The 26,103-nt window shown below is 32.8% G+C and overlaps 1 protein-coding gene across 2 annotated transcripts in view; it reads right to left on the bottom strand.

Moving 5' to 3' along the window:
• Positions 1-26,103, bottom strand: part of Dpp10 (dipeptidyl peptidase like 10) — a 1,278,687-nt gene that overhangs the window by 64,271 nt on the left and 1,188,313 nt on the right. For both annotated transcript variants that reach the window (XM_015501723.2, XM_015501724.2), the window contains exons 9-13: positions 23,679-23,833; positions 18,328-18,425; positions 11,996-12,119; positions 6,541-6,579; positions 1,732-1,839 (exon numbers count right to left, since the gene is read on the bottom strand). In XM_015501723.2, the coding sequence (XP_015357209.1) occupies positions 1,732-1,839; positions 6,541-6,579; positions 11,996-12,119; positions 18,328-18,425; positions 23,679-23,833 (524 nt within the window). The remainder of the gene's footprint in view (positions 1-1,731; positions 1,840-6,540; positions 6,580-11,995; positions 12,120-18,327; positions 18,426-23,678; positions 23,834-26,103) is intronic.

Here is a 26,103-nt window from a genome sequence, read left to right on the forward strand (position 1 = left end):
GAGAGAGAGAGAGAGAGAGAGAGAGAGAGAGAGAGAGAGAGAGAGAGAATTTTTAATATTTATTTTTTATTTCTCGGCGGACACAACATCTTTGTTTGTATGTGGTGCTGAGGATCGAACCCGGGCCGCACGCATGCCAGGCGAGCGCGCTACCGCTTGAGCCACATCCCCAGCCCTGGTTCACATTTTTTTAAAAATGAAAATATTAATTTAAAATGCTACCTGCCTGATATAGTTTAATGGTTTGCCTTGATTGACAAAACGTTACTCATCAATGAATGCATGCATTTATTTAGAACATAAAAGGGATGACATTATACATTAGTTTATATTCAGTTTTTACAACTTAATAATTATATTCATATATATAAATATAAATAAATCTACATCTCTGTATGTTCAATCTACATCATCGTGTATGTTCTCAATTATTTATTTCAGCCTTCATGAAAATTAATGTAAAATCCTTGACAATTATTTTAATAAAATAGACCTTAGACAAGCTTTGAATTTTAAACTATTGACACAAGATATTGAGGCTTCAAAGTGTTAGGCTGATCGACTTAAACATGTACAGGTAGTAATAATTACTTTAGAATGTGTACAAGAGCCAAAAGTTCTGTAAATGTCAAAGTAGCCAAGATACTTAGGAAATTTTTGGCACATTTTTCTTTTTCAATTTTTGGGGGGACGGGTACTGGGGATTGAACCCATGGGTGCTTAAACATTGAACCACATCTCCATCTCATTTTTATATTTTATTTAGAGACAGGGTCTTGCTAAGTTGCTTAGGACTTTGATAAGTTGCTGAGGCTGGTTTTGTACTCATGATCCTACTGCCTCAGCCTCCTGAGCTGCTGGGATTATAGGTTTACACCACCTCACCTGGCTGCCACCTTCTCTTTAGTTTGTACTTTGTTTCTATGAAATGATTCTGGCTTGTTTGTAAAACTGCCCTAAAGATTCCAACGTAACCACAAATATTTATCATTATAAAACTTCTACCTGTAACACTGTGATGATTATTTAGTTTATTTTGAAGAATGCTTTATTTCCTCAAGAATGTTTGTTATTAGAAATTAGATTAAACTGATATTAATCTTGACATATTGAAAACAACTTGTGAATTTACTGTTTTTAAATAATTAAACAAACATTTTTAACTGTTAACATTCTTTTAAAGTTTAGAGGACAGCAAAAAAATTCCCTACTTTTATCAAAAAGACCACAAGTATATTATACAGGCCCTGTGTCTGTGACAATACATAAAAATTCTTCTTACATAGTTTTTTTTTTAATCTACATTGTGTTTTTCTGTGTGGGTGGGTTTAATTTTGGTGGACATTGAAATTGCTTTCAGCATTTAAAATTTTTATAACTCCTTGAAAATATTATTTGTACAAAATGGTAATAAGTATATGTTGGATAAAATTCTTCCTCTAGATTGTTCTCAGGTCTTTGAAAGTTGGATGCTTTTCATTGATTAAATTTTCTACTCCAAGGTCCTCAGTCCATAGCACACATGTACAACTCAATAAATTTAATTGCCTTCTGAGACTGTTTTGTGCAAGATCACTGCTTACATTTATGACTATGGACTGGGTTCTTTTCTTAAAATGTCTATGAGTTGGATATGAGAGAGCTTCACAGAGGCTCAAAACTCCATGAGAATTGGGCTTTCAGGGACATAATAACAATCAAGTTGAGCTACAGAAAGAAGCCAGCACTTACCTGGATGAGGAACATAGCTATGTGATGGAATTCTCCACGGCCCCCCTGCTTTACAGGAACTGTCATAAAGAATTTACTGCCGTCTCTAGAAAACACAGGCTCCTCGTTCTAAAATACATGTAAGAATGTATATAAGAATATGCATATAAGAATGCGCATATAAAAATCCCAAAATGGCACATGAAATTTATGTTACCAACTACTGTTAAGTCAAGCATGGTGTATAAATCACTGATTTAGAATTACTTTGGAAAAATGGTCCAAGTATTTAAAAAAAAAAAAAAGGTATGACATTCAGTATTTTTAAAAATTGAACCTCATGTGACATTGCCAGTAGGTATGTGAGTGGTACAAATGATGGAGAAGCTTATGCACAGTGGACAGACATGACACTTTTAAATTGATTCACACAAAAACTTTCATGTGAAATTGTTTGGCAATTTATTCTTCATAGGTAAGGAAGACATGAACATCTACATCAGTTTATAAAATTTTTTAAAAAATATAAAAGCTCATAACATAGTTCATATAGTTTTCAGAACTCTTTCACTCAGCAATTCTAGTTACTTAAAGATTCAATACTGAAAATGAGCACAAAATTACTTCAAATATGAATACGAAAAGGCCACAGAACTTGAAGTCATAGAAAATAATTTCATTCCAATTTCTTGTTCCATTGATTATCTCTCCACAAACACACAAACAAAATGCTAAGCCACACCAGTGAATTCCTAATTGATGGCATTTAATTAAACTATAAAGACATACTAAATAAATGAAATTATTTTTGAAAAGGAAATGATGAAAGTCACATTGAAAGATTGCTTTATCTTTCTTCCAGGAGATTGTTAGGGGAATGTATTTATCTGAAAGAACACTGAATTCCTTCCTATCAAAGTAATGAGAGAGGTCATATACATGGTATGAAAGAAAGGCTTTGATATAATTTACTCTGTAGATTTTTAAAATAGCTTTCCAGCCCTTTTAGATGACTTATCCCTATGTTTCCTGATCATGTCGTCTTGTCGTGCGGTTCCCTCCCCAGGCTCCTGATCCACAGTTTTCGTAATTTTTATTACCTACTTCTAGCTTGTTCTCTTGTCTCCTTCGTGTCTCTGTTCCAATGTCACTTTATCAATGAGGAGTCCACTGGTTATTTCATGTAAAGCATAACCAGATAAGCCAGGTCATCCAAGTGTACTTGACATCCTTTATCATCTTTTGCCTTCCTTCTACTTTTTAAATAGACCATTATTCAACATGTATTTTGTGTGTGTGTGTATGTATGTGTATGTATGTATGTGTATGTCTGCTGTGAATGCAAGCATGTAGAGATAAATGTACTTATTTAATTTTGTTCTGTAATGTGAACCCTACAAGACAGGAACCTTCAATGCTACATCTCCACCATTTGGGACAGTGATTTGTAAATTGTGTTTGATATATTCTATCTGAATGAATAAATCAATAATTATTTTAATATGCTGGAGAGACAGATTTTTAGCTTTGTTAGTAGGAAGATCTGTTAATAGTCATAAATGATTATATTTTCCTAGTCTACTTCACGAACATTTAGAAAAACAATAAATTGAAAACTCTAAAATACTATATAATTCAACGCCAGGAAAATAGCATTACTGGCACATGATAGATACAGACAAAATATTTGACTGAGTAAACCCCATTTTTCAACTATGATAGTCATTAATTCTATTTGTTCCATCTCCTGTCACTCTATCTTTAAAGCAATTTTCCATGTGGAACAAACTTTCTGTTTTGTTCTTGGGGTACTTCACACTTTACTTTTTTTAAAAAAACTTAATTTCATGAGACATACACCATTTTTAAATTTACCTAATTATAGAACTTCTATAAGTTAAGGAATCTCTCATTAGATATTCTAAAACGTATCCTGTATTTACCTCCTTCATGTCTTTATGAACACTGTAAACTATTTTGTTGGTCTATTAATTTGTTGGCTTACTCTCCTCGTCAATTAATAATTAAATTTGATTTCCTTAACTCTATTGGACTGGACACAGTAGGTGCCCAACTCATAATTGTTGAATAGATGAATGCATGTACAAAATAGCCAAAAATGTTTGTTTTACACAAATATCACTCTATCTACCACACTTCCTACCGTATGTTGAACTTACTCAACATTCTCTCATAAGCTGAGCTTCATTCAACAGATAAATAGTCATTGTTTGGTGGGAGATACTCAGCATTTTCTCACTAACATCACCTCCACTTCCATTTTGGTGCCTTCCAAGTGGTTCAGAAAAAGAACAGATGAAGGGTTCTACCTGAAATGTTTGCTAGTCTTCAAAATTTTACCACCAGCCAGTATCTGACTGGAAACATCCAACTGTGTACAGGTGGAGCCAATCTTATTGTTGACTTTTATGACCCTAAGGAAGTCAGTGTTTCTGATACACATGGCACTGAACTTAGGTCATTGAACTTGTTAACCTGACCCAATATATTGCATACCAGTCATCTTAACTGAAAGTCCCTTAAACACCAGGCCAACCATGTCTATTTGTCTCTGCCCTTCCTACTATCTAGAAAGTGAGCATACAACTCTATTAAATTTCTGGTCATCTTAGAAATTTGCTTCCTCTCATTACTTCTAACCATGCTCATCCCTTCAATCTCATGTGATTCTAATCACTCAACAAAAATCCCTTAGAACTTCTGAAGGAAAAAAAAAATCAGCTGGGATAAACTGCAAACTGTATTTTGTTCTGAATAATTAACAGCTGGATGCTTTTCTTTTAAAAAAAGTTTCTATTAACCATTCACAAACTTGGAATTTTGAGTTTAAATATGTTGATGTCTGCTAAACTACTTTGAATGTCAATGACATTAAAAATGACAGAATAGATTCACAGAAAGCAAAAAAGACCACTCAGAATACATCAATTTCCATTAAGTTCAATTTTTCATTGTTTATATTTTCTATATTGAATTTAATTGAGAGTCCATTATTGTCTGCAAAATCAAGGTTTTATCCAAATTTATCTTGTACATTGACTAGGGTAAAACTGTTTGAATTAACTGATATTTGTGCATGTAGACAGATATATGCAGAATATAATTTTTTTAAAATACATATATGTACATACACATATATATCTCTATTTTCATAAATCTATACTTCAAGAAAGTATGGATTTAACTTAATAACAATCCTTTTATGTTTTTAATCCATTCAACAAATATTTGTGGAGCATTTCTTATATACTAGAACCCATGTTTGACATTGGGATTACAAAGAAGAGCAAAAATATAAACATCCTTCATGCCCCTGAATCTTGATACAAAAATCACAAAAATAATGTATGTGTTATATAAAGTCTACACTTTAGGATAATACATACAGGGAGATATAATTTGACTAGGGTGATTGGGGAAGGTAAATAGATATATTAATCTGAGGTTTGAAAATGAATAGACTTCACAGAAAAAAAAAAAGGGAGTTGAAAGAATTCTGTTTATAAGGAATGGCATATGCAAACGGGCCTTGGTTTATGAGGGCTAATGTATCTTGGATAGAAAATGGTTATAAAAATGATATGAGACAGGGTGTGAACAACTTCCAGTTTAATCCATTGTGGACCATCAAAGGATGTTGGTCATTATCTGAAGTACAGAAAGAGAAGATAAAAGTTGTTTTGAGTTGTAGGAATGGGAATATGAGGATAATGGGAATCTGTTGGTTATATCAATCAAATGCATACTTCAAAAAATGTTGCTCAGCCAATCCATAGTGTGAACAGATTGGCAGGTGCCTGAAGGGTTGAGGTTTTGCTAATAAGAAAGGATTGTGGTACTTGTCATTTGAACCTGGGAAATGTTTATGAACTGGATAAAAGTCAATTGACTTGATAGATCATTGAAAGTGTGAAACTTGATGATTAACTAGTTAATCTTTTTTAATCACTAGATGGATAATGATGCTTTTATTCCTGTGATAAAAAGAAATAACATCTATATAGAAGAAAAAGGTGTTCAGTTTGGATTTGGGGAATATGTAGTTATGTTTTACAGATTTAGGAGGCGATCCTAAGATGAATGTGGATGTGTCAGAACTCTCAGAAGTGCCTGGGGCTGTAAATTTGTAGGTTTCAATATATGGAGGTAATGGAAACCACAGATGTGAATGACACCCAGGAAGAGAATATAAAATAAAGGATGACTGCGAAGAACCAAACCTAAACCATCCCAACTACATAAAGCATAACGTTTCTCTTTTAAAAAGCAATGATGGAGTCGGCAGTGAAATGGATCCGACAGTATCTGAATAGCCTATTTGTGCTTCCTTCTGAATTGTCCAGTATGAGACTAGGTTGTGGAGAAATGTGGCTTTCACTCTATTGTACTCATCTCAATTCTAGGCTCATTTATGTCACACAATAGCACAGTGAGCTGGGATACATCTAAAGAAAAAAAAAAGTGTGTTCATCTGAATAATATCCTGATGACCAATTTATGTGGAGGTTTGGATAATTTTCTGGGCAATTTGAATAATGCAGATAGTTTCCAGTTTTGATGGATTGCCACATTTTTTCCTTCATCTACACAAATGTTTACTTACATGAGTGATCCTGAAATTGGGTCCTAGTAGTTATTCTGTAATCTATATTCCATATAAAACAGAAGTAACCTTTTTTTGCAAATGATGTCATAGAAAGCCCAAATTGTAAATACCTTAATGGGAAGGGATAATTTTGTCTAAATTATCAAAGCCTTAAAGTAATATTACTGAAATAACTTTCTAGAGTAAGAACACCTATACTATACCTGTTTAGAGAGCCAGGTGTCTGATGTCATCTCATATTTCTGAAACAAAACAATCGATTGCATGAAGTATCTAAGACCAAAACAAGCATATACAATTTACCCTTTTTTATACTGTTATCTTCAGACAACTTCATCCTCCATTCAAGTAGTGACACATTAAGAGGGATACCATTGTTATTATTGATTTAAAATGAATGAAAAGTAGTGAATTGGGATTAAATGATAATTTAATTGTAAAGTTTTTTTTTTTTTTTTTTGGTAAAGTTATTTCGCATGCCCAGAAGTATGTCATCAGGGATAGAAGATCATTTTCCAGCTATGTTTGATTACCTCATTCAAACTGTTTTGAACCAGCAGACTCTGTCTCTTTTCACCTCTAGGCATCATCAGGAAACAAAATTATTAAGTCCTCCATGAAACTAGGCAAATATCCAGGAATAAAATTAAAAATGGACCTTGTTCCAATATTCAATTTACTCTTAATCATTGCAATTTTTTTCATATTAGTAGTACTTCAGTCTTAAGAAAACCATCAAACATTTGAAATGCCAAAATTGTAGATTTCTTTAAAACATTTTTGCAAATCGTCTGAACCCAAATCATATTGCAAGAAGAAAAATTTGACTAATTTCATCTCAATGAAATGTACATATATGTACCACATCTTAAATATGTGTAGGTAAAATGTTTTAGTAATGTTTCTGTGTAGTGACATGAAATATCTTGTGAGTTTTTTTTTTTTAAAACAAATGATTCTATAATAAAAGTGTTCAAATTATCAAAACTATAAAATATTAGAGGTTTTCCTTATTTTAAATTTTTCATAGTAATCTATTTACAATTTTATATCATTTTTCTTTTCTAAATCCATATTATTATTGCTTTATAACTGATCACTTTATCTTTTGAGGCATGATATCTGCATGTGCATCTTCACCACATGCAGATATCATGAAAACACCTGCATAAATTATTCTTTTATTTCCTATTTGTAATTCAGCAATAGCCATTCTAGGTCTGCTATAATTCAGACCTAGAGAACACATACATAAAATAGTGACATGGCTGCTCCCTACTACCACTAAGTTTTCTTAGAACCAGACAGAGCCCAAAATTTCATGTGCTACTATGTTTTTTTTTGTTTTGCTATATAAATTAACTGGAAATAAAACCTTTTTAACTCTGAACAAGACATAGAATTAAAATAGAATATCAAGAAGGTATTAAATGAATGATATGATAGAACTCCTCTATTTTCTTATTATCATTTTAATTTATTCTTTTTTATATGTTTAATATGAATTGTAATGCATTCTGTTGTCATATATAACAAATTAAAATTTTTTAAAAAATAAAAAATACAACAAACAAACAAAAATGGTATTTGTCAATGATCCCTACATAAAGTCATTGGCAAATACCATTCAGATAGTCTAAAATATTCCATCACAAATTTCACCAAAAAAAATATTCTTAGACTTCACCCATTTGAAATTCTGTTTCTTCCAAATTTGGAAGACATATAATCTTTAAGTACCCTTCCAATCCTGATACTCTGTGCCCAATCTTTTTTTATTGGTTCTTTTTAGTCATGTGTGAGAATAGAATACATTTATGGAAAATATCTTGCTCTAATTCATACCCCAATACCTCTCCTTCTCCTTTCCTCTCCCTACCCTGGTCCTCTTGATCTTTCTGCCATTAACTCATAGTTATTTTTTTAAAAAATTAATGTCCTGTGGATGTACAAAATGGTGAGATTCACTGTGGTATATTCATATACATACCTAGGAAAGTTGTGTCAGATTCATTGCACTATTTTTCCTTTTTCAATTGTTGCTGTTATCTATACTCAACAAAAAGAATTCAGATCATCCTTATATAAAGAAGTTAACAGCCTTTCTCTGATTAAGTGGAATGTATGTAGGCCAATTTTTAAATTACTTAATGATCCATTGAATAAGAAACCATATAGGACACTGTATTAAATATATGGAGAAAGTCTACTCAGTCCATAATATAATAGGACAAATGAGGATGACTGAGATAAATTATCTAACAAGCCTAATGTGACAAGTGTTAGTCAAACCCAATAAGTAAATGGTTGATTCTCCTACTTCATTCATATCTACATCTATGCTCATCATCCAATTCTAAATGTTTCATTTTTATATTTCTCTCTTTTATAGACTATTAAAAAGTATGTTTAATAAATGTTTACATATAATGAAATACACAAATCTGAAGTTCGTAATGTGATGAGTTTGGGTGAATCGATTTATATCTCATAGATAAAAGTCTTTATGTTTCCTCTAAACTTCCTTCATGCTCCTTCCCAGAGGTTCCAAAATGGCAATCACTCTCCTGATCTTTCTCCCCATAGATAAGTTTTGTTTGTTTCAGTAACCCAGAAAATTAAGATCGTGACACACACATTATGTGCTTGCTGGGATAAGGTTTTCTTCATATCACATGCTTTTGAGATTCATTCATTGTTGGGTCTATCAACATTCCCTTGCTATTTCTTCTTAAATTTATCAGAATTCTCTCATATAGATAGGCCTTAATTTTTAAAATCCATTCCCTCTTAATACACAGAGTCACCAGTTTTTATCTATTGTGAGTAAAGGTTTAATGAAGTTTATTTAGACCTTTACAAATCTTTTGATAGACACCTGTTTTATTCCTTAGGTAAATAGCTCTAAGTGGAATTACCAAGTATTTTCATTCCTTTATATGTATACATACATGTATGTACATGTGTATTTATATGTAAACAATGATATTTGCATATGTTTAACTTCATTTGAAATAGAAAGTCATTTTTTTAAAGTAAGCATATCAGTTTACACTCCCACCTAAAAAGAATTAAAATTCATCAACAGATAATGTTGTTAAACTTCTCATGGTTGTTTCAATTTAGTAGTGTTAATGGTATGTAGTATTATCCTATTATAATATTAATCTGCATTTCCATAATATCATCTGTTTTTGAAAAATTTTATTTATCATCTTCCTTATAATTTCTGTTCACATGCTTTGACATGTTATTTGGATTTTCATTTTTATTGGTCAGATACTCATTTTGCAAAATATTTTCCCTCAGTCTACAGTTTATCAGTTTCCTTAATGGAAATTAATTTAGAAATTTCTAATATTAATGAGGTCCCATGTGTTACTGTTTTTAGGAGTATTGATATTTTGTCTGTTCAACACAGTGAAGTTATATTCTGTATTTTCCTTTAGAAGACTACAAATTGTACACTTCGTGATTTATCTCAGAAAGATTAGAATTATGATATAAAACAGAGGTGAAATATCATGTTTTCCTATTTGGATGCCAATTGTTCCAATAACATGTTTTTTCACTCCATTAAATGTTACAGTGCATCTATGTTGAAAATCAATTAATCATACAAATATGGGCCTAATTTCTATAAACTGTGTGATTCAGTTGATCTATTTGTATGTCCCTGTACCTCTCCTACCATCTCAAGATTTGGGTAGCTTTGTAATTATCCTCAAATTCAGGAAGTATGAACTCCTTCAACTTCTTTTATAAGATAGTTTGGGCTTGTTCAGGTCTGTTCATTTCCACATAATTTTGTAAAAGCTTATGTGTTTCTACAAAAAGGGTCCAAGGAGACTTTATTTTGTATTATATTGCAATTACAAGTTTAATTTGTGTAGAACTGACATGTGAACAACATTAAGCCTTTCAAGTACAGAACATGGATTAGTTTTCATTTATTTAAGTCTTTTTAAATGCCTTTCAGCAATGTTGTAGTATTCAATATTGAAAATTTTCAGAGTATTTGTCAAATTTATACTTACATATTTAATGTTTTAAGGCTTTTGTGGTATTTTAGCATATTTCCTTCTTAATATTATTAGTATAGAGAAATATATCTTGTATGTTCTGAATTATTTTTCATAACAGGTGTAAATTTAGACAATTTATGAAACTAGTTTAAATTCCTTATACCATTAGACATAATCACCCCTTGTTTATAATTTTCCATCATTTGTCATTATTGCCTCTTTTTCAAGTTTCTAAAGCATTGAAGAAGTTAGAAGCATGCATTTTTGAAACCAATAAAAAATTAGAACTATACTTTTAAAATAAACAATTTATAGCAATTTGGAGGCATTGCATTCTTTACCTGTAAATAGTTTAGTCAATGTTTCCTATGAAAATTGGAATCTGCAACACACACACATAAAACTTGCATTTGAACAAAAAATTTGCATTGGTGAACTAACCTTACAAACTGTGTTCTTTTGTTCTAGGTTATTTGCACATCCTACTTTTTTGTACACAAAAGTGTCATCTGGAAATAAAGACAATTTCACTTCCTTCTTTTCTAACATTATAATATTTATATCTTCCTGAGATACTTTGACTAGAGCTTCTAATAATGTTTATATAAATAGAAGTGAGAATGTATATCCTTGATTTATTGCTGATCTCTATGTGAATATGGTGTTTACCTATTGAATGAGAGCTATTTCATGAATAGATTATCATTTTTGTCAGATTGGGGATTTTTACTTCTACTTAGTTATGTTGAAAATTACCTACCATGAATGGATACTGAATTTTATAAATTTCTTTTTCTACATCTACTGAAATATTTAACTATTTTTCTTCTTTTTTATCTTGTCATATATATATATATATATATATATATATATATATATACACACACACACAATATTTATATACAAATTATACATATATATAAATATATATAATATATGTAATATTTTTGTGGTAGTATCCCGAAGAAATGCTAATCTACAATGTTTATTTCAACTTTCCTAGAGCAGATGTTTGAAAATTTCATTGCTAAATAATCTGGGAATCCTTTTTTTCTCAATTGCATTAGCACCTACAATTTAATCTGATTGCCCCATTTCTTCTACTGAGAACTTTAAAAATGTCATATGTTGAATTTACTGTTCAGTTTATAAAAACTGAGTTTAGAAACTGAAATACTATTTACTTTTAAAACAGTTTGGTCCAAGAGCCTCATTTTTTTTGGTTTATATTTACTTAATTGTAGGATAAAGAAGTGGTTATATTTTGGTAATCTGAATTATGAATGTGTTTAAAAAAGACCAGGAAGAAATTTTGTAGAATCCCAAGTTAATCAAAGACAAGAGGCAGAGAAAATTTCAACATTTGATAAAGACATTTATGTAACGTAGACTACCCTTTGTCTCTCAAGAATTCACTTATTTCTTTTAAAAGCTGAATTTGTTCTCTTCTGCTTATCATTGACACTGCTCAATGGTATACTCAAGTATACACTTTTAATAGGAATAGATGTTTTCTAACCTCCTGTGAAAGTTAAATATTAAAGACTTTTTTACAAAAGATTTCCTGATTTCTCTGAGTAAAGAAGGATTAACTACTTTGTTTCAATCATAGAAGAAAAGTAATCATACTCACCCTGCTACAGGCACCAGTGGTGGTCTCACAGACTGTGAGGATGGATATGTTCTGAGGTCGGTTCAACCATCTCACCACTGTCTTGGTATTGCTTACCCACTTAACCATAGTAATATAGTATTCTCTAGTTTGGAAACAAAAAATTAAAACTTATGTTTAGAGCTGGAGAATCTGGGTAGAACCAATAAGAGATAATTTTATTTTATATGCAAACATAACTGGAAATATTAAAAGGATGCTATTTCATATAATTTCTATTATATATACATATTTATTCATACAACTGATATTTTTAAATATGTACATACACAAATGCAAATAATGTATGCAAACATATGTTCATACACACATATGTAAAACTTGAAAATGTATTTGAAAATCATTGATTCCTCAGAAAAGCAATTCTTGGAAAATAAAAAAAAAAGATCAGAAGCTCAACTTCTAATGGAAAACATTAATTGATTGGTGCTGATACCTGTGCAAAACAAGAATATATTTTTAAAACTGTTTAATCTCTGTTTCTTTAAAAACACAATCAATAGCTAATTAAATGGTAATGCTTAATCTTGGCTTTATAATTTTGTCTTGTGAATGACCTTCATGTTGTTTCACTTCATATATGAGACTTTGCCTACAGAGCTGTAAATGGTCTGTTTTGGTCGTTTTTAGTTGTGGATTAAGAGCCAAATATTTTGTTTGCAACCTTTTTATTTTTCTAAATATATTAATTTTCTTACTTATTTTAAACATTTTAAAACAATGTTTTAAACATTATATAACAATGAAAAAGAAATCAAACTTAAGGAGATGAGTGACTATTAAATTTTTAATATAATAAGGATGTTAATTAATAATATCCTGAAGGTAGTTTGAGATTCAGAAAAACTGATATGTTTTCTACGATGACACATTACAGATTGTATAGTTGGATATAATATCCAAACACCCACGCAGAAAAATGCAATCATCAAAAATCATTTGATTTATGGCACAAATGACATCTATTCTTCTCCAGTTTCAGAAGACACAAGTTTCTTTAGAAATGGCCTTCAAAATGCCATCCATGGACATTGTATTAAAACTAGACATAGGAAAAAAAAACCTATATAGTAAAAACTTTGTGATACAAAACACCTGTCCTTAAATATATCTAAGCTCTATATCCAGTTACGTGAATCATACTTCTAAAACTGCTGAGTAGCTACTGCTTCCTCTCAACAATCTGTTAGCCCATCAAAGAGAAGACATCATTTGGAGGGCCAGCATCATCTGTCATAGAGTGAAGCCTACAATATTTTCTTCAAAAGTCTCTTAAAGAAATCTGGCAGCTTTTACAACCAGCTGAACCCCACTTGAAACTCCAGGAAACCATAACAGGAAGTGCCCTAAATAGTGTTAGCAAGACAACTTTGAATAAAATAAATAGCTATTTTAGGTATAACCTATGACTTCATGGACCTTGTAATCCTGTAAGGGACAATGTCTTGCTCATTTTCACTGTTTTGTTTAAGCTAGTTTATTTTGTATACACGATCATATTTAGAAGCGTTAATATTAAAAAGCATAAAATATATATTAACATTTATTACATTACATAGAAAATGAAGCTTGGAGAGAAAAGATAATGGATACTCTACTCAATCCAGAAAAGAAGTACTGAATTTCAACAATTTCTGACTGATGGGTATAAGTATTGTTCAAATTTAGGTTAAAAAATTAACATGAATATTGTAAACACTGCTAAAATAACTGCTAAATCAAGGAGTTCATAATTTTGGGAGAAAATGTAGATAGGACTGAAAGTTGAGTTTCAAAACTGGTCAGAATTTGTCTCAATGAGCTAAAGCAAATAATACATTTTAGGCACAATGACATGACAAAGTAACAAATGATTTTAAAATAAAAATAAGAGAATTTAAATATTCATATCATTTCCCTTTTAAAGTAGTATTCAAATGAAAAGTTGCTAGAAAATCTTTGCAATACCTTTACAAATACTGACATATTTATATCTGTTACTTATGAAGGCAAATAGTGACTTTCAAAAATAATTTAACACTTGGAAAACTGTTAAAGGCAACTAGTGCAAGTCTGGTGAATAACTGAATTTTTAAGGGACACTAAGTTAGGTGTAAAATTATTAAGCTAAAATCATTAACTTGTAGTCACACTATTACATTGCTTTTTGAGTAAATGATGTAATTTTTTTGTGTGTTTGTACTCAATTCACCTTGTGTTAATAAGAAAAATTTAATCTGATGTGAGACACCTTAGTATACACCTCATTTATATTTAAGGGTGACCTTGCACATGGTAATCACAATCTTTGTAGTGACAGTTCTCTCCAAAATCAAATGTGTACAGTCTCATATGGAGTAATTTCCAGGCATTCAAGTATCTATATTAAAGTACTGGAAACACCCAAACTGGAAGGCAAAGTAGACCTTGACGTAGGCAGAGAGGAAAGAAACATGTACTAGTAAATAGATTCCTGTATACCCGCTTCCCATGTCCCAGGATCCTAGGAGAACATCTCCCTGCAATTCACATTGACATATTTCTGTGTGCTTAAAAGCATTCAGGCTTTCTCTGCATGACAAAGTAGTTTCTAGTAGTACCCTTACCTGGAAAGGTCACACTTCTTGACCTGCCTGCTGCAGATGTAGCTGTCCTCCTGGAACTCCATCTCATGAACATATTAGATCTGGTGTTCCACAACCAGTAGCCAGCAGAAGTGTCCCTTTCTTAAACTGGCTTTCCTGCTTGTTCCTAGTCTCCATGGCTCTGGATTTCCCAGGAAGTCCTCGAGGATCTGGTCCTCTTGAGCCACAGAGACAGAGACAAGCGGGTTAGAGGGATTGTACTCAAGTCAACAGAGACTTTCTATCAGCTGGGTGGTCTGGCACAGCAGATCTAATTGTCCACAACAGGGTATATGGAGTGGAGGCCCTAGCATCACCTGCAGTCAGGTGTGTTAGCAGTCACATCTGTGTTTTATTTGTCTAATCACTGCTCTATGTTCACAACATACTATTGTAGATATAGATTATGTGTTCACAACATAATCTTTGTGCAAATACATTTACTCTGGGATCATTCTCTTTTGGATAACCCAGGATTTCTGTCCAGAAGTGTACTGTGACAGCATTCATGACTGGCTCTTAGTGAATATTCTCCAAAGACCTCTGTTAATAGCTATGTGCTATTTGTAAAAGGGTCATTTAGGACACTGTTATGAACACAAATGAATATATTAATTAGATTTTCTTAAAAGGCACAAATACTTCTTGGAAGAATAAGAGATGTAGATTAGAATACTTCAATGAAATAGAAAGAGAGAGCATGATAGTATCAAGCCCAAAGTGACAGGAACAATATTACAGTGTCACATAAATGAAGCAAGTAGAGAATAATGGGCCACAAAAGGTGGGTTGCCAGAGACAGATATCAAATAAGTCAAATAATGCTGAAGACTTAGGCTAAGGAGAAACCAAAGACAATTACATTTACTGTTCAGACTGGAGAGGTCTAAACACAGATGATGTTGCGTCATTTCCTTCCAAATAATGGGACACACACCTAATCTATGAAAAAAAAAATTGGTATGATTCATTATAAAAAAAAAACTTTTCATTAGGACATGGCTATACATTTTTAAACTTATAGCTACATTTTCTAATAAATGCACTGAGTGCTTATAATACCTTAAACTCACAGGGCAACAATCTGGAAAGTAGCTCTTTCTCACAAGATGAGATGACTCCTCTAGTGCCCACCATTACTTCTACAGGTCCCAAGCAAGGCCAATATCTTAGGTCCTACTGTGCTACATTATTTTCAGAATAATCACAGACCATGATTCAAATAAAGATGAACTAAATGGTGATGAGATGAATATGTAATGAATTACTATTGAAGAAATGCTGCATTCATATTCTAAATTTGTTTAATTAAGTGCTTTAGCTGAACTTTGGATGCATAAATAAATAGATAATAAATGAAGAAGGCAAATGAAGGCACAAATTGAGAAAAGAAATTATGCCTTTACCCAGGCTATCTTATATTTTTTATTTCTTTTATAAAGTCATATAAATGAGTTAAAATCTAATTATTTTATAGTGTTTGGCTTCAGTATAAGAATCTAATTAAAGGGAAAGTCTAGCACATGATGATGCTAGCCTGAAAACCTTTTTCTATTATAATTATAATCACTAGTTGTTATATATAGATAAACCAGATATCCAAATATAAAAAAAAATGAAATGACCTAAAACCTTCAGTTCAAAACAAATATTTTTACTGTCAGGTGGAAGTCATGGAATGTAATTTATAAGGTAGCTCAAGATATTAAAGAACACCTTCCTACATTTGTCTTATGCATCTTTCTTCTATATAGTCAGGAAAAAAATAATTGAAAAGATAAAGAATATCATTTATAACTTCACTAAATAATAAAATATGGCTCACTTATTGATTACCATTATGTAGAAATTCTGAAGATTAAAAAAAGGTAATAGCTGTTATATAATATACAAAACATGCAAATTATTATAAAATAATTTACATTTACTTTAAAAATTATATATCATATAATTTATATATATGATTTATGTATTGTTATTAAAAAATAAGGCAATATCTAAAATTATTTATTAGGTACACAAACTCAAAAAACAAACAAAAAACCCAAGAAAATCAGAGGGGTCATTTAACTATGTGACAGATTTAATAGGGTTTGGGGAAAGTATATCACTTATAGATCAATTTGATACCTGTTTACATTTTTTCAAATAGGAAACAAAATTATGGACAGCAATTAACTAAGTTCTGTTAGAAAGAAACATGGGTATTGTACAAGTGAACCACATGGCTAAGATTTAAAAATAAAGAATGAAACCTATAGATTCTTAATTCAAGATGAAGGTGGAGCAAGTTTGTCCCTGAGAGAGGTCCAGAGGCTTGTGTTATGCCAGATGACACTGTGAAATGGTGGTGGACATTGACTCAGACACTCAGCTGTTTCCTCCTAATTCAGAGCATCATACAACTCAGAGGAAAGGAGCTAGGGGCCACACAGAATGTGAATATTTCTATGACTGCTTCTCCTGTGACTAATTCCTCATGGCTGATAGACCAAGCTCAGAAAGACAAGTTTCTGTTTGATTTGGTGAACCCAACCACATTATGCATGCCACTTCAGATTGAATTTTAGGTCTTCCATTACAATGGGGATGAAGTGCTCTGTGACTTGATGACCTCATGTTCTTCCAAGGCTACCAACTGGCTTCGAGGTTCTATTTGAACCATATAATATTTCTGAGTTTCATCTTTCACATCAAAAGAAAGAAAAAAAAACAGTTTATATTAGCTAGTTAAGGAGGGGCTTTTCAGAGAAAGCACCCCATAGATTTTTATTACCTTTTCAAATGGGAAAAATTTCCATACACATCAATCAGGCTGCACTATATGTAAAACCCCAAGTGGGATGAGATTTCCCTCACTATGTCAACATTTTAATGAAAGTTCTGCTGCAATCAGTCAACCTGCATTGATTATATAGACATGATCAAAACAAAATTTGAGCTTAGCCCAAATCATTCAATATAGCATGAAACATTTTCCTACCTGCTTATACCTTCTCCTGGACTCTGTAAATTTCTAAAGGTCTGCAACATTTGAAAAAAAAAATCTCCTTTGAAGTATGAGGCCATTCGGAATTTTGAAATACACATGATTATTTGATTATTTGTTCACTACGGAAAACTTTGCTAATATTAAATTTATGCTTCTGACACATAAAATGTGCTTCTTTTCTCCCTGCTCAAACTTTTTAAAAATGAAGGCTTTTGAGGTAGGGTAAGTGGAAACAAAATCTCATTAAATTTCTCTGCCTGGAGAAAAATGCTAGTGAATCCTTGGCAAGCTGTGGGGAGGAAGTTGAACAAACAAACAAATTTCAGGGAGATTATACTCTTTTAAAGAGCACCATTAAAAAAAAAAAAAAGAGAACTGGAGTGACTATTTTCTAAAAGAAAATTCAGTTCAAAATTATCCTTTGTCCTTATCTCTTTGTCACATCACCAGCAAAAGACCCAGTTCTCAGTATCAGTATCTTTAGTCATTTTCGATGCTGCTAATCACCTTGAAACTAAATGCCTCTTGGGAACAGCCAGACACCCAGAATGACTTCATTCTTCACTAATGGAGGCAACCTCAGCTTTATTTTCAAGTGGAATTGTTGAGCTGATCACATCTCTCTCTAAATTGCAACAAAATGATAATTGGATTGAAAATATCTATTTCCCCGTAAAAGTGAAATTGAAATTGCATACCTTGATTTAAAGCTGTCGGGTGGCATGAGTTCCAAAGTGTGCGTTGGTCCATATAGGTTTACAACATATAATTTTATTGTTGGGTTCACTTGACCTGCCTTTGAGAAAATGAAAGTTGTAATTCGAGTATATTAAGCATTAGGCTACATTGAGAATAAAAGAAAAGGCATTTTTTGACTCGTTTACTTTTTTGTGTTATGGAGGAAAAAAGTTTAATTTCTCGGAAGTATAAATGATTTTAAATTCAACGACTTGATTGCTTTCAATTGTTTCTGCAGATTGCTGCTTCTCAAGCGTTTTAGTCAGACAATTAAAGGTGATAGGAAATCATGATGACTTTATTCATTAGGCTGTGCTACCATGTTCTTCCATAGAAAGGCACCAGAAGGGCTGGCTGTGCAAAACAACTAGTAGATCAAGTGACCACTCACAAGACAGCATGCAGTGGGGGAGATGTGGCTAACTCAAAAAGAGAGACAGATACGAGGAAGGAGAGAAGGAAGGAGAGAAGGAAAGAAGAAAAAAGATAGGATTTCTACATACATGATTATCCTACCCTCATAGAGCATGTGTCACATCCTTAAAACTGCAGAAAATCCATTGTATTCCATTGCATTCATCTATCTGAAGTTTCTTTTACATTTTAATGATGCTTAAATAGGGTGACTTTTTTTTAATTGATCTCTTAAAAAATGCGCAAACTTCTCTCCTTAAGTATCTGGCATGAAAAGTGGAAGTGAAGGGAGAAGGATCATTTGAGAACAGGGATTAAATATGTGTTAAATAATAACTTTCAAGTAGAAGCCCGTATGTTTCTGGCACATAGTGTGTACTAAAGGTATTACATGAATTTTTTCACCAAGTGAGTCTATTACTGTCTCCAGATGAAAATGGATTAGCTAAACAAGCTATATGAGGTGAAATATCTAAAAACAAAGCAAGCTAGTATTTAAATCCAGGATGCTCTTGACTATGCTTTTAGTTCATTTACAGGCAATGTCCTTGGGAGTTTTTCTAAAATACCCTGTGAACAATAGAGGGGTAGGAAGGGAACTTTCCCCAACATGCCTCAAACAGTTTGAATGAATGAATGAAAAAATGTTCTCAGGAAGAAATTTTGCATAAAATAAATTATTGACTACTTGTGGCTCAGTGTGTTTCTAAACAACAAGCACTGCTATCCTTTTGGTGTGGCTGAGGCTACAGAGCAGACTATGAGATAGAGAAGGAAACTGAAAGGGAGTTGAAGTGAGTTGAAAACTGAGGAGTTCAAAAGTGAGTTCAAAATAGTAAAGCATGGGAAAACTGCTTTAAAATGCAAAAAAAAAAAAAAGATTCATGTTCAAGAAAATATCATGGACAAAGTCAAAGTTAAGCCAGGACCAGATACAGCAACATGATACATTGCACCTGTTACCCTGATAATGGTGAATGGACCACATTTTGAGAACTGGTCTAATCTGAGAATCAGAGAAATCCGAATCCAAATTTTGATTTTGTCGTTTACTTGACATGGATCATGAGAAGATGCTTAATATTCTCAAGTATAATTTACTTGATTATCAAAAATTAGATGCATACTTCTCTGAGAACATGTCAGAAATAATAGCTTTGGGTCAAAGAAGTTTCCCTTTCTGTACATAAAAATATAGTTTTGTTATGAGGACTAAAAAAAAGCAGATGATAATGTGTCTAAAATAGTAAATGGTCATGAGTTAAAAATGAAAGTAATTGTTATGACATTAATTCTTCTGATCTAATTAGTGAAAATGTGTGTTTATATCCTTATTACTCAATATACTGATTAAACTAAAAAAGAAATAAATTAAATTTGATCTGTATGAACTCTGACCAGTAATTTAGAATTTATGACATACTTTGCCAAAGACACATCAACTATTATCCTGTTGTTGAGACAGCTTTGTCAGTAACAATTGAAGTTTGTACCTGTTCAGGATCACTGATAGCCCCATTAGCTTCTACATGAAAACGAATTTAAAAATTGTGTACACCTGAGGCCAAATTTTAGGCAAAAAGTGAACTCAAAAGAGACATCAGGTTGTCTCCAAAATTCAGCTGTTAGCATTTTCTAATTTTGTTACATTTTTACTTTTCCATGGGATTTTGAAATTAAGCACACATGGCAAGTTCATTTGTACCTTTTAATATTTGAATCAATTCAAGAGTTTGCAAATTAGAAGAGTTCATTTGTTTGCTTTTAACATTCACATTTGCCACAAATCCTGCAAAGCCACAGAATTCCTTCCTCTATGATTCTGAAACACAAGCCTCAATAATAATTAACCTTATTCTACTGGCAACTAAATTGTCATTAAATGAGATAATGTTTTAATTAAGAAGATTAACCTGAGGTCACAGAAATAGAACTGTGCATCTCTTTCATGCTGAATCGCTAATGATAGGGTTTTTTATGAGTTCTGAATCATGCTGAATTAAGTAAAATACTAATATATTTGTTTGGCATAAGTATTTCATTAGTAAATTTGACCACACTGGGTATTTGTCGCACTCATTTTAATCCAGTTTAATTTGAAACACAATTTAGTATGAACTCAACCTGTTATTTCAATTTCTAAAGTACCACTTTTTGGAAGTTTATTGCATAGGAGCAAATTGAAACAATGCATTTGTTAAGGAAAACAAAACAAACATTGTTCTAAACCAGAGTAGAATATAATATGTTTGAAAATTAAAGTAACATACCCAAAATAATACTAAAGTATATTCTGAGAACAAGGACCAAAATCTAGCTCTACTTTCTTTGAGTTTTACACACCTGGGCTGGTGTTTCAAATGACAATATTTGAGGACTGGGGTGTTTCCACTTAGTTTGTCTGCTAGGATATTTGTTTACTACTTATGTTTAATCCTTTTTAATAGTAATCATCAATACTCAGGACCCTCATCATGTTATATTTACACATTACAGGTGAGAAACTAAGAATGCTACACGTATACAGCCAGGCGATTAGGAGCAAATGTAGCAAACAGATCTCCAAATATTTGTTAACTTGACAAAAAGATATTTTGATTTCATCAATGTTTCCTGAAATACAAGATGACCTCTGGTAGTTTTACTGAGAGGAATGGAATCAATAAGTTCAAGTTATTTTCCTATTCTTAAAAATAGCTGTGACTTTTTATAAAAGTCCTTAACCTTTTAGAATCTCTGCCTTTTATAAAACATAGGCAATTGTGATAAAGACCATATAAGAAAAACTAGTGAAGTCCCCTGCAAACATATTGTATTACTAACATCTGTAATTTATGGAAACATCATTATGTGCTGTTAAATTATCGATGAAATAACAGATTATTAAATAATTAAGTGTCTAGATTTGTATCATGTGTCTTCTGAATTACTGATCTTATATTTCACTTTTTCTCAGATGTTTCTATTTGCTCACTCGTTGGCTTCAGTCTTGCTAAAGTTGTGAGGCCTGTTAGTCTCCAAGTTCAAGTACACTGGGTCCATAACTGAGAAGGCAATTTGAAGATGTAGCTAATGTACATGTCTTTTATGGGAATTACCAAATTCTCACTCCTCTTGGAAAATGAATTGAAAAGTGCTGTCCCATCTGTGGGGCTGATTTTATCCCCTTTGTTCAGTGTGCACTGGACAGCTGGATGTGCCTTTCACAGTCTATCACTAGCTCTCCATTTTATACTTAAATTGCCATGTAAACTTTAATCATTTCCAGTAAACCAAACAAAGTCTTTTCAATTTTGATCTGGAAAGAAAAGGTGTACTAGTATGCTAAACAGGCACAAAGAAAAAAAAAAGCTAAATTTATAATTGGAGAAGTCATAAGAACTTTTCTTAGAATACAATTAAAAATCTCTTTGTGAATATGATTATTTTGTTGTGAAGTCTGATCGCCATTTTCTCCTGAAAGCACAAAGTAAATTTGCCTTCTAGTCTTTATCCAGAGAAGACCCTAAAAATAACATTTCAAAATCATAGAAGCCAATTTCTCTCCAACTTGCATTTAATACTATAGCCAACAAAAGGAAGATAGAGAGGGCAGAAGCTCCTGGAGGGAAATGCTCATCATAGTCCTGATTTCCCATACTCAGGCCTCTCCTACTTTCTCCCCTGGATAACTTGAGTCTGGTGAATGGCAGGATAAGAAGGAAAGCGCGAAGGACCTGGCCCCACACTGGCCATGCCTTCACTGCAGCTCTAGAGTAACAATTGTGATAGAAATTTGCCCAGTGTGCTGTGCTCAGTTAATACAGTGCACAAATTCAAAGGCAGAAAACCTGTGGAGCTTGGGAAAAACAAAGTGCAGCTCGTTAAAGGAGTAGCTTCAAAACAGCTTCTAAATGAAATCAGCACCCTGTTCTCTAATTAGATCCAAAATACATAAAGTGGCATTTTAGAAATTTTTCTACAAGACATCTTTACATGATTAATGCATGTGGCCCTTACCATGAGCCTTTTTCTTTGTTATATAAGCATAAGGGGGAAATGAAGTCATAAAAAGAGATCTTTGGGAATTTAGGGTGGCCTAGAATAGAAACACAATGCACTATGCTTTTGCAAGCCACTCCCAAGAGGCCCCAGTCAATACTTGAAAATAATTTTACTGTCTGGGTAGGATTTCCATATTCTCTCACCCAGGAAAACCCTATCATTTATCCTATCTATCCCTGGCTATGATTCAACACAGGCATTTCTTAAACCATGTTCCAGAGTATGCACTGCCAAAATAATGCTGATATTAATACTAATACTAATAAATTTTTTATGCTTAGTCTATTCTTTATTGGTAATTCTTTATGCTTTGTCTGTTCTTCATCAAGATTCTTCATGCTTAGTATATTACTTACTGGGATTCTTTATGCTTAGTCAATTTTTATAGGAGATTTATAATACACATTAACATATAGTATATTAAGTGCTCTATGAAATCATCTGAAAGAAGCTTTTTTTTTAAGCTAAGAACTTCCAACTTGTTTGATCAGACCACTTTTTCCTCTCTTAAAAATACTTACTTGCAACTCCTAGATTATTCTTTGGAATTATACTTATGCTAACATCAGTTCTGTGTTTTACCTATTCTCACCCTCATTTCGATAAGGAAGGTGAGAAAAATAAGAATAAGCAGAAGGAAAAACATGTAGCAAAAGCAAAAGTTCTGATGCCTCCAAATCATTTCTCCCTCTTTCAACCCAGTATTTTGCCTTGTCTATTAAGAAATAATTCATCTATCTCCAAGTAAGAGAAGCTTTCTCTTAAAAGACAACTTGCTCGTGAACCCAGCACATTATCTATCAAGTCTCTGGTGCTGACAGAAGAAACAAACTAGCACTTTCACATTTCTTACCTTGGGATATGGATACTGCTTTGCCTTGGGATACAATGCTCCAGTATACCGAGGGATAACCATATTAGGCACCAGGGAGTCATTTATCATCAAGAAGGCAAGCCTCTCTCCATCCGGGGACCACCAGTGGGCGATGTGAGAATGCAGAAGTTCCTCTAGAATAAATAAGTGTTATTTGAAACCAACTGTAGAGATGTGGGCTCAGTGACCCACAAAAATCTGTCCTTGAAACCTCCATCGCACACATATATTTTCTGGATAGCATGCTAGATTTTTATCAACTTCCCTGAGAATTCCCTCTTTCAGAGCCACCTTCTAGGCTCAGGAAAAATATATGCAGAAGGAGAGTATGAAACAATAGAGTCATGATTTCATTCATCATTGGCAATGTGGACAGGGTGTATGGAAGCCCTATTACAGTAGACAGAATGAGAACAGTGACTGAAGGGTGAGAAATGGCCTAAAACCACATGCATGTTACCATGAATTCATATTTGCATGTGACTATTTTCCATTCTCTGAAGAAATGAATTAAGAACTCACTAAAATTCATTAACTGTTTTAAGCTCTAAGGAAGAATAAGAAATACACTGGATATCTTTCTTTCATGTAACCCAAGAACCACTATGCACTTTTCCACACCTGCTTTCTGGCTCAGAAAGTTAATCTATGTGAACTACATCAAAAGGGCCCCCATGCCCTCTGGCTTCCAGAGGACAGATCATTATAATGCTTTGGCAGGAGAATAGAAGGAAGAGAGTAAAGCCAGTTTACTTATTCTCTCAGTTCCATGCTGCAATGTCACCTCAGGCTGGCTGTGAACTTTAAATGATGTCACTACTCTGTGGAAGCAGTCTCCTCCACACAATTTTCTCCTCTAGTAGTAAGGTGGCTGCTACTAGTTAAGATTATAGCACTTTTCTTTATGGATTCCTTATGCCTTTTTTTGGTAAATGTTCTTTTTGCAAACAAACTAATTATCTTACTGAATGTGTCAGCTCTTTTTTGGGGGGATCCTGATAGAGTTCAGAAGTAGTTTTAGAAGATAGATCTTCAAATTATATTTTGAGATTAGCCTTTCTTATTATATACCATATATATCATATATATAATTATATTCCAAATACAAATACATGTGGAATATGATAATAACATTTCTAAGAGGAAATCGGAGCATAGATGATCCATAGGAGGAGATGGAGTTGTGAGTAATCCGTTGCCACTAGTGGTGACGTTGGAAGACATACTGGTAACGGGGAGAGTTGTTGAAAGAACTAGTGTTTATGACACTTAGTTGCAACAAAAACAATGGTGATTAGAGACTGAAATTCAGTTAACATGATTTTTCTGACAACCCAGAGTAATTGCCCAGGGGATAAAAGAGAGAGAGAGAGAGACAGAGAGAGACAGAGAGAGAGAGAGAGAGAGAGAGAGAGAGAGAGAAAGGGAGAAATTGAAACTATGACTGTGAAATTAGGGCTGCACATAGAGAATAAAGGGTCACAATGGAATATTTGAGAGTCCATTTCTGCTTTGGGGGAAAAAAGTGGCTGAGGTCCAAAATAACATAGGAATGGGAGACCATCTGCAACCAGATTAGAAGCTCAAATCCTTGTGCGATTTTAAGCTAAGATATTAGTAAAGAGGATTTGGGACTCTCACACATCAGCTAAGAGAAGAAGCATTTTTTTCTCTCAACCAGTTTTATATAAAGCATATTGTGCTATATACAATATATAATATATATGACATATATATATATATAATATAGCACAAGTAATTGTGCTATATTATACTGCTATATGCAACTGATTTTATGGTTAAATATTTTGAACCTCATAATTCTCACAGATCTTCTCACTGACAGAGACAACATCTGTATAAGAAAATTAGAACTCTTCTGCATAATGGCAGAGAATTGGAAACAAACGTCTTTGAAAGTTTGAGTCTGAAATACTGGGGATGTTTTTAGAGACCTAGTAGTCTATGACACATCAGGTATCTTCTCACAAGAGAGAAAAAATATTGGGATCACACGTGTGCAAAAGTAAAGAGGAATTAGACTCTCCTGGATTTTGAAGACAATGCAAACCATATGTTAACATTTTGCTCTGTTCTATTTCCCAGTTGACTTGTAAGGCTGCCAGTTCTGAGTTGGATGTGAGCAATAGAGGATTCTGCAATGCAGATATGCCATGTTGCAACTTTGTCTCCCTTCTGCACCTTGTGACAAAGCAGATGCAATGATAATGTGACTACCCATGACAGAGAGAGGTGCCATGTGGAGTCTTTGGCACTCCCATATGATAATCACAGCTCAGGCATTTCACACTTTGAAGAAAGACCATTCATTCTCTCTTGTGTTAAGGAATATTACGTCTTTCATAAGCAGTTCTGTATTGGGCTCTGGTTGAGAAAATTAACC

This window comes from Marmota marmota, unplaced genomic scaffold (genome assembly GCF_001458135.2).
Source record: "Marmota marmota marmota unplaced genomic scaffold, marMar, whole genome shotgun sequence".
In the NCBI taxonomy this organism is placed as follows: Eukaryota; Metazoa; Chordata; class Mammalia; order Rodentia; family Sciuridae; genus Marmota; species Marmota marmota.